Consider the following 15169-nt stretch of genomic DNA (forward strand, 5'->3'; position numbering starts at 1 on the left):
TTAGTTGTGTGTGTTGTATTTTATAGACTGTTGTTTATTTTTTCGTCGGTTTTCTTTGTTTGCCATGACATGTCAGGGTTTTTAAATAATGAGTTTGAATATCTCTTCGGTATCTTACATCTCTCTTTTAAACAAAAACAATGTTGACGAATTTACAAGACGCTCTAAGCAAAACAAAATGGTTAAATACTAGAGGAGAAGGAAATTATCAACCTTCAAGATAACACATTTAAACCCCGTGGGTTATTTTTTAATTGGGCAGATTTTCCTTCGCATTAAGTGTTGTTTTGAGGGTCGAAGAGGGAATTGTTTATCTGCTCATGGGAATCGACATCCTGCCGTCATATCCAATTTTGTTTAATTAGTTATCAAAGGTACCAGGATTATAAACGTTTTTTTAAAGTGGTTTGTTTTTCAATATTAATTTTTTTGTAGTTCTTTGTTAATTGACAAGGCATAACGTTTTCAACTTTGAACATAGTGTTTATTATAACAAAGTAGTCAAACAGATTACAATTTCACAAGTATTATATTATGAATGTTAAATCCCTTTTTTATTTATTTGAACATGGTATTTAAAGTTCCATATCTTAAACCTTCTGAATAGATTGATGCGAACATTAAAAGTAAAAGGGAAAACATATAATGATCGATATGTAGTTTTGATAACAATCTCTGTTTGATACACTATTACAAATGTCTATAGGTGGGTTGCTTTTGTCTATTTGAATAGTCAATATTTCAGTTTGATAAAATATTTCAGAGGATTCCTGCACTTTTCAAACATCACCACTCACTGAAATAAAAAAAATGATTAAAAGATTAATTTTCAAATAAAAGTTCAGATGTAATTTGAAATAAAAATAATTTTATAAAGCTGATTAATTCATGTATAAACATAAAGTACCTTTCATCCTCTTTTAATTAATGTAATTTTTGATAAATTTGCCAAATGGACGTCATTATTTGCAGTTTAATCAGTAGTATAAACATACTGTCTTAAAACGTCTTCTCAATAAAATTTTACTTAACACTTAACAATTAACATTTAATATTAGCAAATAACTTTAAAGCTTATGTTTTCGACTCATATATTTCATACTTATTTCCAACAATTAAGCAAAACATTAAATACGTAAAATGAAAAACTCACATCAACAAAGCAAACTTTAAATGTACCAGAAAACAATAAATCATTCTTACTACACATAGACTCCGTTAATATATTTGAATCTGAAAATGAATAAAAACTATTTTAAATATTAAGAATACTTTTCATATTGTGTCTTGTGTATTATTATTCGTATGTTTGTATTTTTGTTTTTTAGCCATGGCATTGTCAGTTTTTTTCTAATTTTTGAGTTTGACTTTCCCTTTGGTATCTTTCGCCCGTTTTCCACATACTCATTCAAAAATCTCCAACAATGCAGAATTTAAAAAAAAAAAGTATTACATCAGATTAAATTTTTGAATCTATAAATCTGTAATTTTGTCATTGGTATGAAATATGAAAAAGAAGAATGTCTTTCCTTTTTCTTCTGTTATTAGATTCTAAAAAACGAAATATGAAATTTAACTTAATCTTCTAGTTTGATTCCCACCTAATGTTTTTAAATTATACAATCTACTTTTCTATATTATGAGTGAAGTTTTAAACATCTATCATGAGAAATTGTTCACAACCCTCGATGTCAAACAGGTGTATTTTTTTCATCGAATAACAATGTCAATCATAGCCTTACGAATAGTACATTAATATCGAAATGTTCTACTAATAATATACATTTCATATAAGTGAAATGCGGAACGACTCAACGATTTCTGAATAATGCGATTATCAATAAATGCAACAGTAATTAATGCTCGTATCGTCAAATTGCTACTACTGAGAGGCAATATAGCTGGAGCTTTATCTAAAATGACGATCAAAAATCTTCTATCAGCTCAAAGATAGTACACGAATATCGATTGAAAAAAACAAGGCAATGCAGTATTTTAAACAATGAGAAAACTATCCACCAAAGTTCAAATGAAGTGGGTGTAAGTATTAATAGGCAACCGTCCGGCCTATGAAGGTTATTCAAGGAATTGTAACAAATTATGCTGTTGCCGTCAGGAATTGGATGATCATTATATATTTTGTTTTCTAAAATCAAATGTCAACTATGTGATAGATCCTATATGTCTTATGTTCTTGTTCCTGTCGAATTGTGCCTAACATTTCGAGGCACAAGGTCTAATTCAGTTTGACATCATACAATTCTAATCATTTTGTTAATTCCTGGAAATTGTTTCATTGGTATTGACATATAACGGTAACTTTGTATTTAAACTTTTAGTATAGGTGTAAGATGGTAGTTAAATAAAACAAATCAAGGATAGTTTAATCATTTGCAGTAATATTTTTAAAACATACGTTAAAACTAGTTGTCTAAATGAATATCTGATATAGTTTGATACTTTATGATCTACTTAGAGTTTCTTTAGAACAGTGGCCCTTTTGCATGTTTATTAAAACTCCATACTATTTCAAAACAATTTAAAGATTTGTCTGATATAAATAAGTTCAACATATTATTTAATCTTAATTATCTTTTAGAAGTAAAACAGTTGAATTTGCAAAATTCTGTACCTGACACTTCAATAATGTGTTCTCGTCTTTGAAGTAATCTCTCTGCTAATATGTTGTGTTCGTACATAAATAAAGAATCTACCAACGACAGCATTACATTTCTTCTTCTCGACTTTAAAATTTCAATTAGAAAAGCTACCATATTGTGTCGATTGTTTTCGTGACGTTGTTCCAGAATACTATCTAGTTCCGTGCAGAGAATATTTCCTTCAACAAAATAATTTCGGAAAGTATCGAAATCGTCTGATATGCAAACCAGTTCAGGAAAATAGTATATAATGTTATCAGGCAAATTATCAGTATCTAAAACAAATGAAAATATCCTTTATTTAACTTTACAATAACAGTGTAATAATGACTTAAAGTAATGTTCTCAATCAATGAAGTGGATCAGTGTCCTTGTTTTTGGGTTTGCTTCTGGCAGTTCATCCGTATTTTAAGAATAGATTCCAGTTATTTTAATCGAATGTATTTATTTTGCTTTCATTATATTTTTATACTTTGCAATATGATTGAAAAACTAAATCTGCCATGAAGTACTTTTTAAGAGAAAGTGTATTTTATACTCGTAATAAGTGTTTATAATGTTGTTTATTTTCTTTTGTATAATTGTTTTTAATAGTATGGTGTCTTGTGCTAAGATATATTGATATATGTTATAGATGTAATATAAATGTATTTTAATCTGTGTTTTACAGTCTCTCGTACACTCTTTTTAGAGTGGCTCTTTTATAAATTTTTAATATTATATTGTGTTGTATATCAAATGTTTTAAAGAGGTGAGACTCTAATAAAATATTTGTTTGTTTATTTGTTTGTTGGTATAAAATATATTTGAAGGCATTTAACTGATCCATTCATGGTTTTTTTTTCATTAAATATAATAAAATTGAAAATGGAAATGGGGAATGTGTCAAAGAGACAAACATACATGAATATTTATAACGTCTTTATTTTAAAATCTTACTTGAATTAAATACTCTCTGAAAAGTATGCAATCTATCCAATATTTTCTTGTTTTTTTCCCGTTGCTTCTTTAATATCCGAATAAATTTACATGTAAGGTTTGAATTCCTCCCAAGCAAGACAACAAACATTTCTGCCTTTTTGTCTATTTCTGGTATGTCATCACAATCTTGAAAAATATACTGTTCTTGTTCTTTGAATGCCTTAAGAAGTTCATTTACGTCAATATGCGATTCAAGAAAATGTTTGTTAGCTGTGAAAACATTAATCGATTCATCTTCGGTTTGGTTTTGTCCCGTTAAACTTTCTAAAAAAGATAAACATGCGTGTAAAAAAATTAAAACATTAGAATATATACAACTAGAGGATACCTGCAACCAATGAATTTCTAGAGTAAAATGAATTTTTAAAAATATGAATATACACATTTGTAAACAACTAAACATTTTAGTTTTTTTGGAGAACCAACATGAGACATAAAACTGTAAAATAAATACTGTCTTAATACTGAGAGTATTCCAATCAAAGATGTTCTATACACATATGGATGACGCTCACAATAAATGAAAAGAGTCTTAGGCATGCAATGACTATGTTAATAGGCATCTGTCGTGTTTAACAGATATTTGGTCCTACATCTGCATTGTTTATATAGAAACGACAAGAATTCTGAAATTGCTATATTTACTGTATGTGTTAATGGATTTAAATTATTCGTTCTAGGCATTTTACATGACCTAAGCATGATAGCCTGAACAATGATTTAGTGCAACATTAAGACAGGTTCAGCATGTTGAATGATCATATTATTTCTGACTTAATTATTATCAAAGCTTTTCGAGAAAAAGAAACAAATCGTTTTTACTTCGAGTCGGGTCCTTTTCAGACAGTTTTGTTTCAGTCTATTCATATATAAGTACACGTGAAATATTTGAATAGTACAAACTTGACAGCAGGTCTTTGTAGTATAGATGATTATACAATTACATACATACATTTTGTTATAACATACCTCTATCACAATCTATGTGCACAGCGTTAAGGAAAATATTCATTTCAATTATGTCATTTCCATTATCTGCAGAATTTCTCAAATAGTCAATATTGAAAAGAGTTTCTAGAAAATATGACCAACATCCGCTTTGAGATCCTTCTTTTAGTGATTTGAGTGTGGTATCCGATAATGAACGAAAAGTGGCGCTTCCGGAGACGAAAGATGTGATGGGGTATATTGCAAATGTTTTAACTAACCATACCAGACAATCACAAGATGAATCCCGTAACTCGAATTCAATTTGATCATTTAAGTTTGTGGACGATAAAGTCATGTGTACTTCATAGTTGTCCTCTGGAACTGAAACAAGTGCAACACTTTTTATTTTAATTTGCTAAAAACAACAATTCTATAAAGCACTAGTGTTATAGAACTTACTTATTTTATTATTTGTATTTTAGGTCTGAATTGTAAATCACATCAAAACATGAACACAACCTTACTTCATGGAATGATCGACATTTGTAAGCATTATTATTAATATTTACCTCTTTTTAAAAAGAGGCGTATAAGTTCTATGATTCAGTGTAACCATAACAATCCTTATAAGACCGCCTAGACACCTGAGATGAGTTAAATGCCCCTTTTGTAACTTTCGTCCCTCTTTTATAGCTATTTGCATGATAAAGAATGTTCCTTGTTGTGATACTGCAGATTTGTTTTATTCATAAATATTATCGAGAAGAGCAATAAAATTCTAGGCGAGTAAGATAGGGTCACAAATAGTTATAACTACATTACAAAACAATATGTGCAAAAAATACGACATTCAAGAATTCTCTTACGGTCTATTCGAAATGAAAAAAAAAATTCTGATAATTGAAATTTAAAATAGCAGAGAGTATCTAAACCAAGAAGCATTGATCCTCACTTTAAAAAAGACTATGAAACATTTTAACACAGGACACATGTTGTTTTTTTGTGTAAAATAAACTACAAACATTTGCTAACAAACATGGCGATTATTCTTTCTAATATTCTCTACTTAAGTATGAATCTGCATTTTAATTGATAAATATTCAACTTGCAAACACAGACTTCTAAACAGAAATATTTTTTTTAACCATAAACATTACCTTTACACTGTGAAAAAATTCTTCCATCTTCACAGTAACAACCTATTGCTGAAAATAAAATACAGTTATTACATTTACCTTTACATTAAATACTTAGTTGCCTTAAAGTAATGGAAATAAATGAAATATCGAACGATATAGAATTCACTATGAAAAAGAGTCATTAATAACAACACAAAAAATAGAAGACATATGAAGGACGACATAATGTTTTCATTTAAAGACAGTTGTCGATATATTATATTTACATTGATCCTTTTCTACGAATGACATTAACACTGTACAGACGTGCGTCCGAATAATGGGCACATATATTTGAGATTGTCAAATATTTGTCTCAATATGTTTTCCTAATAACTAAAAACGTTGACATTTAATAAAAATCACCCATCAACTGGTTTATGTGACAAATATTCAAGTAACATGACGGGATGCCACTTTTTGAACTAGCTGCGCTATCAATTCCATTTATGAAATGTATTACATGTAATTTTTAATTCGATCTACCTACTTGTCCAAATTTCAAACGTTTCATTTTTCAGTTTTTTACATTAATTTACCCTGTATCTTCTTTTTCGCTGCACTCTAATGAAAAGCTTTGCTTGCAAGTACACTCACTTTTATAGTTACAATCACATATTTAAGCAAAATGGTGCTTTCGTAAATAAGGTACATCATAATCAGATTTGACACATGACAAAGAAGTGAACTTTTGACAAATTCAAATTGTGGATACTAATTCTGCACAGCAAGTTCTGTGTCATGTTTGCGAAGTCATGCTAAAGAAAGATTACGTGTTGGAGAACAAAAATACATATTTTGAATTTTTGCGTAAGATTTACATTTCATTTGCATTAATCTTGTTTAAATTATATTCCACTCATGTGTATATGACAGTCATGATAATTAAAAAACACTTAAATTACCTGGAACTAAATCTGTTTTTAATTCTTGTAACAAAATGTCAAATTTATTATCTTTTAATACTTTTAATAAGCATTCGAATGAGCCTTTATGTAATGACTTTCCTACTTTCTCCATAAAACACTGTGTCATAGTCCTTGAGTCTTCACAGTTAAGTACATCTTTGAAATCTTTTACATTGAATATAAATTGTTCAAAGAAATAATCCACAACTTGGTCTGGATTGAAAAATTCGTGTAACGATGGAATACATTTAGCCAGCTGTTGACGACATTTTTCTAAATCTGATAAATACAAGATGTGAAATAAATTAGTTCAAAAAGTTTACTTAAAACTATATATTCGAATCAACACCTCATTACTGTTATTTTCATTCTCAATATCTGCTGATTTCCCATTTCCATTCTCAATTTTGATATTTGATGGTGGTGTTCTCCTCACGTATGGTTCAAAATATACGGTTACGGTTATTTATGAAATGTTTAAATTTTGATAACAATGGGAGTATAGTTACTCTTAGAAACATAATATCCTCTACTATAAAGTGGCAAAAGCATGATCAAAAATTATAGAAACAGATTTCCCTATTAACAAACATGCTTTGAAATATCTAATACATCATTTGAATAATCATCTTATTACTTTAATCATCTCCATATTTTGAAATAAATGTGTTATCATTGATACATTTTATGTAATGTATTTGTTTTGTTTTGTTTTTATATACGTTCACACTACAGGAGTATAATTAGTCAGTTAGTTGTAGTTACAAATGGCTAGTTGGCTTTTTTTTTTATTAAAGACGTCTTACGATGAAATATCATAGTGAAGGTGTGATACCTGTTTGTCATAATTTATAATGTATTTGCGTTTTTATATTAATTTGTTTGATTTTGGGTGGGGATAGGGGGCATGGGCATCATATGAAACATGGAATATAAACTATGACGCTACCAGTCAACCAGATTATAAATGTAGAATTATAAACTATAAAAGTTTCATGAATTTATAAAAGTTTCATGAATTTATAAAAGTTTCATAAATATATAAAAGTTTCATGAATTTATAAAAGTTTCATGAATTTACAAAAGTTTCATAAATATATAAAAGTTTCATGAATCTATAAAAGTTTAACAAATCTTTTGGAGAAACCTTGAGAGATGAGTAGGAACTTATGTATATCCTGTTTTCAACATTTTTTTATTATTACTTCACAGGGTATAATTGAAAAATAATCTGATAAAAATGCAATTGGAATATATCGTTCACTACCTCAGAACTAAGATTTAAATGAAATTCATTTTAAACAGCTTTAAAACAAATGTGCATAATGTAACATAAAATAGAAGTATTATCTTTGGCTTTTCTCCATGTATATTATCGTAAATAAAGACGATCATGCACGAGGTATTTGTAATGGAAAACGAACATCCCATACACTACTTACTTCTTTTTATCCAAATTTGGTTAATTACTGATCTCTTTAATACTTTTACAGTTGAACATCCTTGCATTCGTAAAATACCTATACATTTGTTAACACTGCTTGGGTCGCTACATTTTTGAAGTAGACATATTAAGTAGTGATTCTTTTGACTATTCGCTGACTTCATTTTAAAATCATTATTACGATCTGTTTGGATCATTCCTTCCTTAACAAGTGATCCCAGCATTACATCAGGATTTATTGTTTCTTTAAGTGCTCTCCAATTTCCAATGATTTGTCTTTCTAACGAAATTCCATTATATGTTACTCGAACTGGAAAAAATATATTAGATCAGTAAATACGTGACATTGAGGTGTGCCTTAATTTTACTGTTATAAACGACGAACGTATTAGAAAATAAATACAATAACGGTGATGACTGATGTACCCCTATTTTTACAATTTTACCTATCATGTCTAGTTTTTTTTCATGCATCGTTGTAAATATAACGCAATTTGATACTACTGGTATACAAGTAAGAGGTTTAGCGGTATAAAACCAAATTCAATCCACCATTTTCTTCATTTGAAAAGCATTTTTCGTGTTAGGAATTTGTCAGTTGTTGTCCATTCGATTGATGAGTTTTATCATTTGATTTTGCCATTGAATTAGGGACTTTCCTCGGAGTTCAGTATTTTTGTGATTTTACTTTTTTTTTCTTTTTATCTTCTGGCAAGACTATAAGTATTTTATAATCGGACTTTGATGTACATTATTTTTACAATGAAGCTGTAGATTAATTTAATACCAAGATGTCACAATCTTTGGCTCAATATGATGACTGAATGTTATTATCAAAGTCAAAAACAATATTTATAATATGCATTTATATAAAGTGATGCAAATTTTGTCCACAATTATAATTTTGCTCTAAAAAATATCAATTACAAAACTTAAAAAGTAATACCCTAAATACATATACTTTATGATAATAATATAATATCGCCATCTATAAGTCATCAGTGTTAACGTCAAGCGTATTGACTGGAGTTAAAGTCATAATATCATGAAACAATATTGTACAAACCTACCCCTGAAGCGATGGTATATGATTTTGGCAACTGAAAAAAGAGTATACTGATAATCGAATTTTGCATAATTTCAAAAGTTTATACATAAATTTAAAATAAGTGTAGTTTATGATTTGCCAGAAGGGCTTTATAAAATGAAATTGGAGTAGACTTAAATACAAATGGCATGGTTATCCTGTTCGAAATTCTCATACACGTCAAGAACATGATACATATATTTTATCGATCGACTTTTTTCAATTTTGCCAGTGATTTTTGAATTTAATCTCTAATACTTCCTTGGAGTGCATGCATTTGTAATTATCTAGGCTCCATAACGACATGTGAATAATTATAGATCAATTAATCAAAGAATTTAAATAGAGAAAAATTTCTACGAGTGACCGAACAACACATCAATTCACAGTTGCGCGTAGCGCATGACTTAATTTTCAGTGTTTTTTCTGTCACGAGTTGAACATTTTTCGATATTTGAATTCTTTGATTAGTTATTCTCTTTATTACATTGGCAAATGCCCTTTTTTATGAAATTATTGTAGAACATGTAGGAAATATATCGTTTTCTACGACTTCACTATTTATATTGATCAACCGTTAGAATGAAAATAACCACGTATATGTGAAATTATTGGTTTTTATGTCACTGGAAAATCGATATAATACAGTGAAACCAATGTAATAAATATATATTTATTTCATTGTAGTCGCCAGTGTTAATTGACATGAACAATGTGAAGACCTATCAATCTCATCCAAATACTTGATTTTCGTGCAAAAAATTGTCGTGTTGAGATCAAATAATCAGATAGGACCATAATGAGTTGAACGTTCATTGTTGGGTATTGATTTAAATCGGCAGAAATAATGTTGGCGTGCTGTGTCATATTTCATAAGTTCGACTTTTTGTGTTAAAGAAGTTTTATTTGACGGAAAACGATGTTCTATTCGTTTCATTTGTTTATATTCTCCAGTTAAGAAAAAAATGAATAAATTAAAGCCCCACTAACCCTTCTGAATGACACCTTTACTCAATTTATATTTTTAGTTGTTTTTTTTGTGTTCTGCTAACTTTTTGTCATTGCTTATTATTCTTCTGTTGATTATCTAATATGTCACCCTTTTTATTACTGCTTTAATATCGATAGTTAAAAGTACATGTTTATATGTTGTTGCAACGAACGCTTTTCTTGTAATATCAGTATGACACATTTTGTAGCTATATATACAAGTTGCAAAACTCATACAGTTATATACAGTGAAACAACAGTTTGAAAATTATGGTGAATTATTTTGGAATTACATGAAATAAGCTGTCATAATTAATAGTTACCTCCAATAAATAATGCAATGATAACTATCAAAACAATTCCCCCTGTCTGTCCATTAGTTGCGGTCCTCATTGCCAAATCTACAATTAAACAAATACAAAAGACATTACATTACACTATTTGGTTACAATTGTATATGATCCATGAATAACATTTTTTACAATATAAGAGAATTTGGAAAGCTTCACTCCTGATTTAAATGACAATCATGTTGATGTTTTGGTTTTTTTTTTTCTCTTTTGTAAGTCCGAGATAATTATAGTAAAATTAGCAATACTTAAATTCAGAAGGTGTATAATTTCATTTATTCCATATGATAACTCAAAGAAGCGGACTACTGCTCTGTCATAACAATAAGCTTGTCTCTTTGTCCCTCTTTTATTTTTCTGACTACATAGTTATCACATTTTCATGGAAACAAGTTATGAACTATTTTAAGTAGAAATATGATTGTAAATACCTGTCAATATATCCTTTGAAAGGAATGTGGTGTTGTTTTTCTCTCTAAAACAAGAAGAAAAACGTGTTTCAGGTACTTGATTAATAAGACGTTGAAATACTGCTTCCTTTTAAATTTTATACTATGAAAGTAATGTTAATGTATAGATAAATTATATGTTTGTTACTTAACATACTAGTATATGCATACATGATACTATTGATAACTTAAAAATGTAGCCATGGGACAAGTACCAAGCTATGCTTTTTCTTTGAAATATGATATATAAACTAAATTTTCAATATTGAAATAGTATTGTTCTTTTCTTCAAAATACAATTTTACAATATAGAGTATGTCTAACCGTGATTCGTTAATCTGTCCACATTGAAACTTGACTGGTAATGAATCCTTGAGCAAACATTGATAATCTGTAAAATCCAATGCTTATCATAGAAGATGTAATACACAAAGAAGCAGTATTACAAGTAATTATTTAACACAGGCACTTGTCTCTGCAAACATTACATATCTACTTCAATAGATATTTTCCGTAAGACACAAGAACCGGATTAATGTAGTTTTATAGGTTTTTTGGTTTTTTTTTTTAACTATATAGTATTCTTTTAATTCTATTTAATATTATTTATAATTCTTCAGGCTGTGTTTGGCGCTACAAATTCAAACATCTCTCCTGTCAATTTAGTGTTGCTGTCTTATTAACGTTGACATAAATGCCTCGACCTTAAAATGCTTTAATAGCTGCATATCGAAATTCCCTTCAACATTTAGAACATTTCACAGTTGTGTTAAAAGACTCTATGCCTCTGCAGTAAGATCGTTAAAATAAAACGCACGTTGACATTCACAAATATTCCCGTGCAATGGGTGAAAGTTACAAACCTGCACAAGATTATGTTCATATAATACTGTTTAGTCGTCAGTGAACAAAAGAACCTTTTATCTCTCCTTTTCATATGCCATAACTTGAAAATCCTAAAGCCTCATATACCTTGTAACATGAATGAAATCAGTTTTTATTCAATAGGGCAATGGACGTGAATTTTTAAACAAACCCAAGAACATCTATACCGCTTCGTTCTAAATTCACATTTGATGATCTTTTATCTATTTATAAAAGCAAAGGTAGAAATCAATTATTTTGAAAACTTGGTAAATGAAAAATTGATTAATATTTATGACGAATTTGATATATTTTCATTTTTTAATGAATTCTTTCATAGATACACAAATTTAGTTTCCAAGTTTGTCTGTACCATTTCTAAAGGAATAAAATATTACGATGCAGTTGCTTTGTTTCGATCTATTGAGTTACGCTCATTTCAACTGATTTTTATAATTTATTCTTATGTTGTGCTGTAATACCACTGTGCAGGGGGGAAAGAGGGTGGAACATTCTAAAACTTGTTTAACCCCGCCACATATGTATAAGCCTGTCCCAATTAGTCCGGTGGTTATTGTTGGGTCATGTCTGTCATATTTGTTCTTCGTAAATTGTTTTGTTTCAAATTAGACCGTTGGTTTTCTTTCAATTGAATAGTTTCATATTTTCATGTCGGGACCGCATACACCCGACTATACAGTATGGGTTTTCTCATTGTTGAAGGCCGTACGATTGTCTATAAGTTCATTCAGTTCATTTGAACTTTGGTGAATATTTCTCTTATTGGCAATCATAACACTTCTTCTTATTTATATATTTGTTAACTTAGCCCTTTGATTATATTGTTCCCATGTGTCCAAAAACATTTAGCATTACAAAAAGTTTGGATTTGCACGTTTTTAGTAAAGTTGACATAAAAAGTATATTTTAAGGTTTAAATTCATGATGTGCTTGATAGTTATCGATGTAAAAAGAGAACAGTTAGTTTGAAGCAGCAAAAACATTAACTTAAATAATAAAGATGAAATTATTGGCCTTTGTAACAAAAAGTTAGTGACCCATCGGTAAAAACTGGAAACTAAATTGTAAAGATAATAACATAAAAACAATGTTTTGTGTTTTTGCCAGGTACAGTAAAACACATTTTTTTTCTTCAATTTTGAGTATTTTCACTTCAATCTTAAACCTTTAGAAGTAATCTTTAATGTTTGCATTTAACCTTTACATACCAGATGAGAGATATTCGTTGTTTTTACATTGTTTCAGATAGCAGGAACAGTCTTCCTGTGTAGGATTACAAGAACAAATATCTTTTGGTTTGATGACATAATCATATCCTTGTTTGTAGTCACATCGACATCTGACGTCATTTTCTGCCGAACCCTGACCTGAGAGTGTCTGCCCCTTTTCAGCGCACAATGATTTGAGTAAGATGCAATGACTGCTAGTATTGCGGTAAAATATTATGGGTTGATATCGTTCAAGTGAACATGAAACAAATGTTGGTAATCCTTCGACAATGTATTTTCTTCCTAAATGCAAGCAAAAGTATTAAATTTAAACTGGGTACTGTCATTCGCTGTCCAAGAATACCGGTAATAATCTTAAATCATTTTGCCAAAAACACTAGATTAAGACAAGTGTGTTTAATTCTGTATCTTCCTCTTATTAAAATGATATTTTGTGCATTGCTGATTTTAGAGATTGTTCTAATGCCGTATGGGCTGTGTTAATTGTCGAACGCCGTACGATGACTCTCAGTTGTTGACTGTTTCATTTATGTTAGTTGGTGTCTTGTGGATAGTGTCTCATTGGAAATCATACCATATCATCTTATTTTTCAAATGTATTTAAAGATACACCTAACTAACCATAATCATGTCGTAACAATTACAAAAAAGACTATATTAAAGCTTGACGTGTTGTGCTGGCAGTTTTCTTTTTAAAAAAGTCTCCATATTGACCTCCAAATGTTTTTTATTAGATGTGTGACGTTGGGTCACTGCCTTTTTGGCGTATACTTACTATCCCCGTTAATTCAAAACTATCATACGTTTCCATTCTTAAAATACTTGTAGATACACTACATTCGAAACATTAGAGCAGGATATAATTTTATATATACAAAACTATTGAGTATAATACTAATATTGCATGGAGGGGATAAAACACCATTTCTAACGTTATTTAACATTATATGATTGAGAAATAAACTTTTAAAACATGCTTTTGCTGATGTAATTTTTTATAGCAGTTGATATTCTGTAATCTTTTGCGTTTTATAAATAAGCAAAACATTTTAACAATGTTTGTTTATGTATATTAGTTGTTACCTTTAGGTGCAACATCTGGTTTTTCTGAACATGATTCTGTGTACGATTTGTTATTGGTATCCCATAAACAATAATACCGAAATGCCAGTCTAATTGTACATAATCCTTCAGCTCTTGATGTCCAATGGGACGAAGTTGGGCACGATAACTCATAGGCAGTGTTATAGTTAGACAACAGGAATAGAAAGAAGAGCTGTAAAATATTCATTTCAGAGTACATATTTTCGTGATCAAGAGTTGAAATTAAAAGCCATAGATAACAGAACAACGTATCAACAACAACTGCACACAAAACACAACGCAATAAACTAAAGACTTTAAATCAATGTTCACAAGTAGATGTAAAGAAGACCATCTAGTTCTTATTGTGTCTTAAAATAATATTTTCGCGATTTTAGAAATATCTAATGAAATAATGATTCACAATATACACGAGTATTGCATTTACCCATAGATCAATATATTAGGTCTTCCAGCTCAAACATGTCAAATATCGTGTTCGGCATTGAAATCTCGAGTTAAATCGCTAGCTGCTTTAAATGAATAGGATTATGTCACTGTGCTCCATTTCACAATTTATCAATAGGTCTAAAACAAAATTGAACTTTTGATCTAAACACAAATCTTTTGATCGATATTGGGACAATGGATCTATATACCATATACTATAATCATATATTTCAAACTTAATGCAAAATAGTAGTATGTTACACTATATTTCATAGATTATGATGTGCATATAAAAACAATAGTTATATATAGTCAATAGCTTTGATAAAGGTAACATACCATGCTCCATTAACAAGGAAGTATTATTCTTATATAAATAGATTGAGATTTGTCTTTAAATTTAGTAAATATTCGATCTATTTTACACAAACGAAACGAATTTAACATTACATTTTAATACAAAAATTATACAAACGGATTACATATAATATGTCAACCTAATCTTTAAAAACACGAAAAGCATTAATGCAAAATAACATATTTTT

General features: G+C 29.2%; 1 protein-coding gene across 1 annotated transcript; it reads right to left on the reverse strand.

Moving 5' to 3' along the window:
* Positions 1–472: 472 nt before the first annotated feature.
* Positions 473–15014, reverse strand: LOC143084998 (uncharacterized). Its single transcript, XM_076261117.1, has 15 exons — positions 14964–15014; positions 14175–14367; positions 13071–13373; positions 11302–11368; positions 10960–11003; positions 10502–10579; positions 9172–9201; positions 8100–8411; positions 6655–6936; positions 5729–5776; positions 4611–4952; positions 3600–3905; positions 2633–2935; positions 1154–1233; positions 473–796 (listed from the first exon to the last, which is right to left on the reverse strand). Exons 1-15 carry the CDS (start codon positions 14964–14966, stop codon positions 794–796), a joined length of 2394 nt encoding a protein of 797 aa, XP_076117232.1. The 5' UTR covers positions 14967–15014; the 3' UTR covers positions 473–793.
* Between the last annotated feature and the right edge of the window lie 155 nt (positions 15015–15169).

The sequence above is a fragment of the Mytilus galloprovincialis genome, chromosome 8, assembly GCF_965363235.1.
Source record: "Mytilus galloprovincialis chromosome 8, xbMytGall1.hap1.1, whole genome shotgun sequence".
In the NCBI taxonomy this organism is placed as follows: domain Eukaryota; kingdom Metazoa; phylum Mollusca; class Bivalvia; order Mytilida; family Mytilidae; genus Mytilus; species Mytilus galloprovincialis.

Excerpts from the sequence above, each read along its gene's own strand:
- LOC143084998 (XM_076261117.1), bottom strand. Across the intron at positions 10,580-10,959 it reads TTCAAAGGATATATTGACAG|ATTTGGCAATGAGGACCGCA; the intron begins GTATTTACAATC and ends GTTTAATTGTAG. Across the intron at positions 3,906-4,610 it reads GCACATAGATTGTGATAGAG|AAAGTTTAACGGGACAAAAC; the intron begins GTATGTTATAAC and ends TATCTTTTTTAG.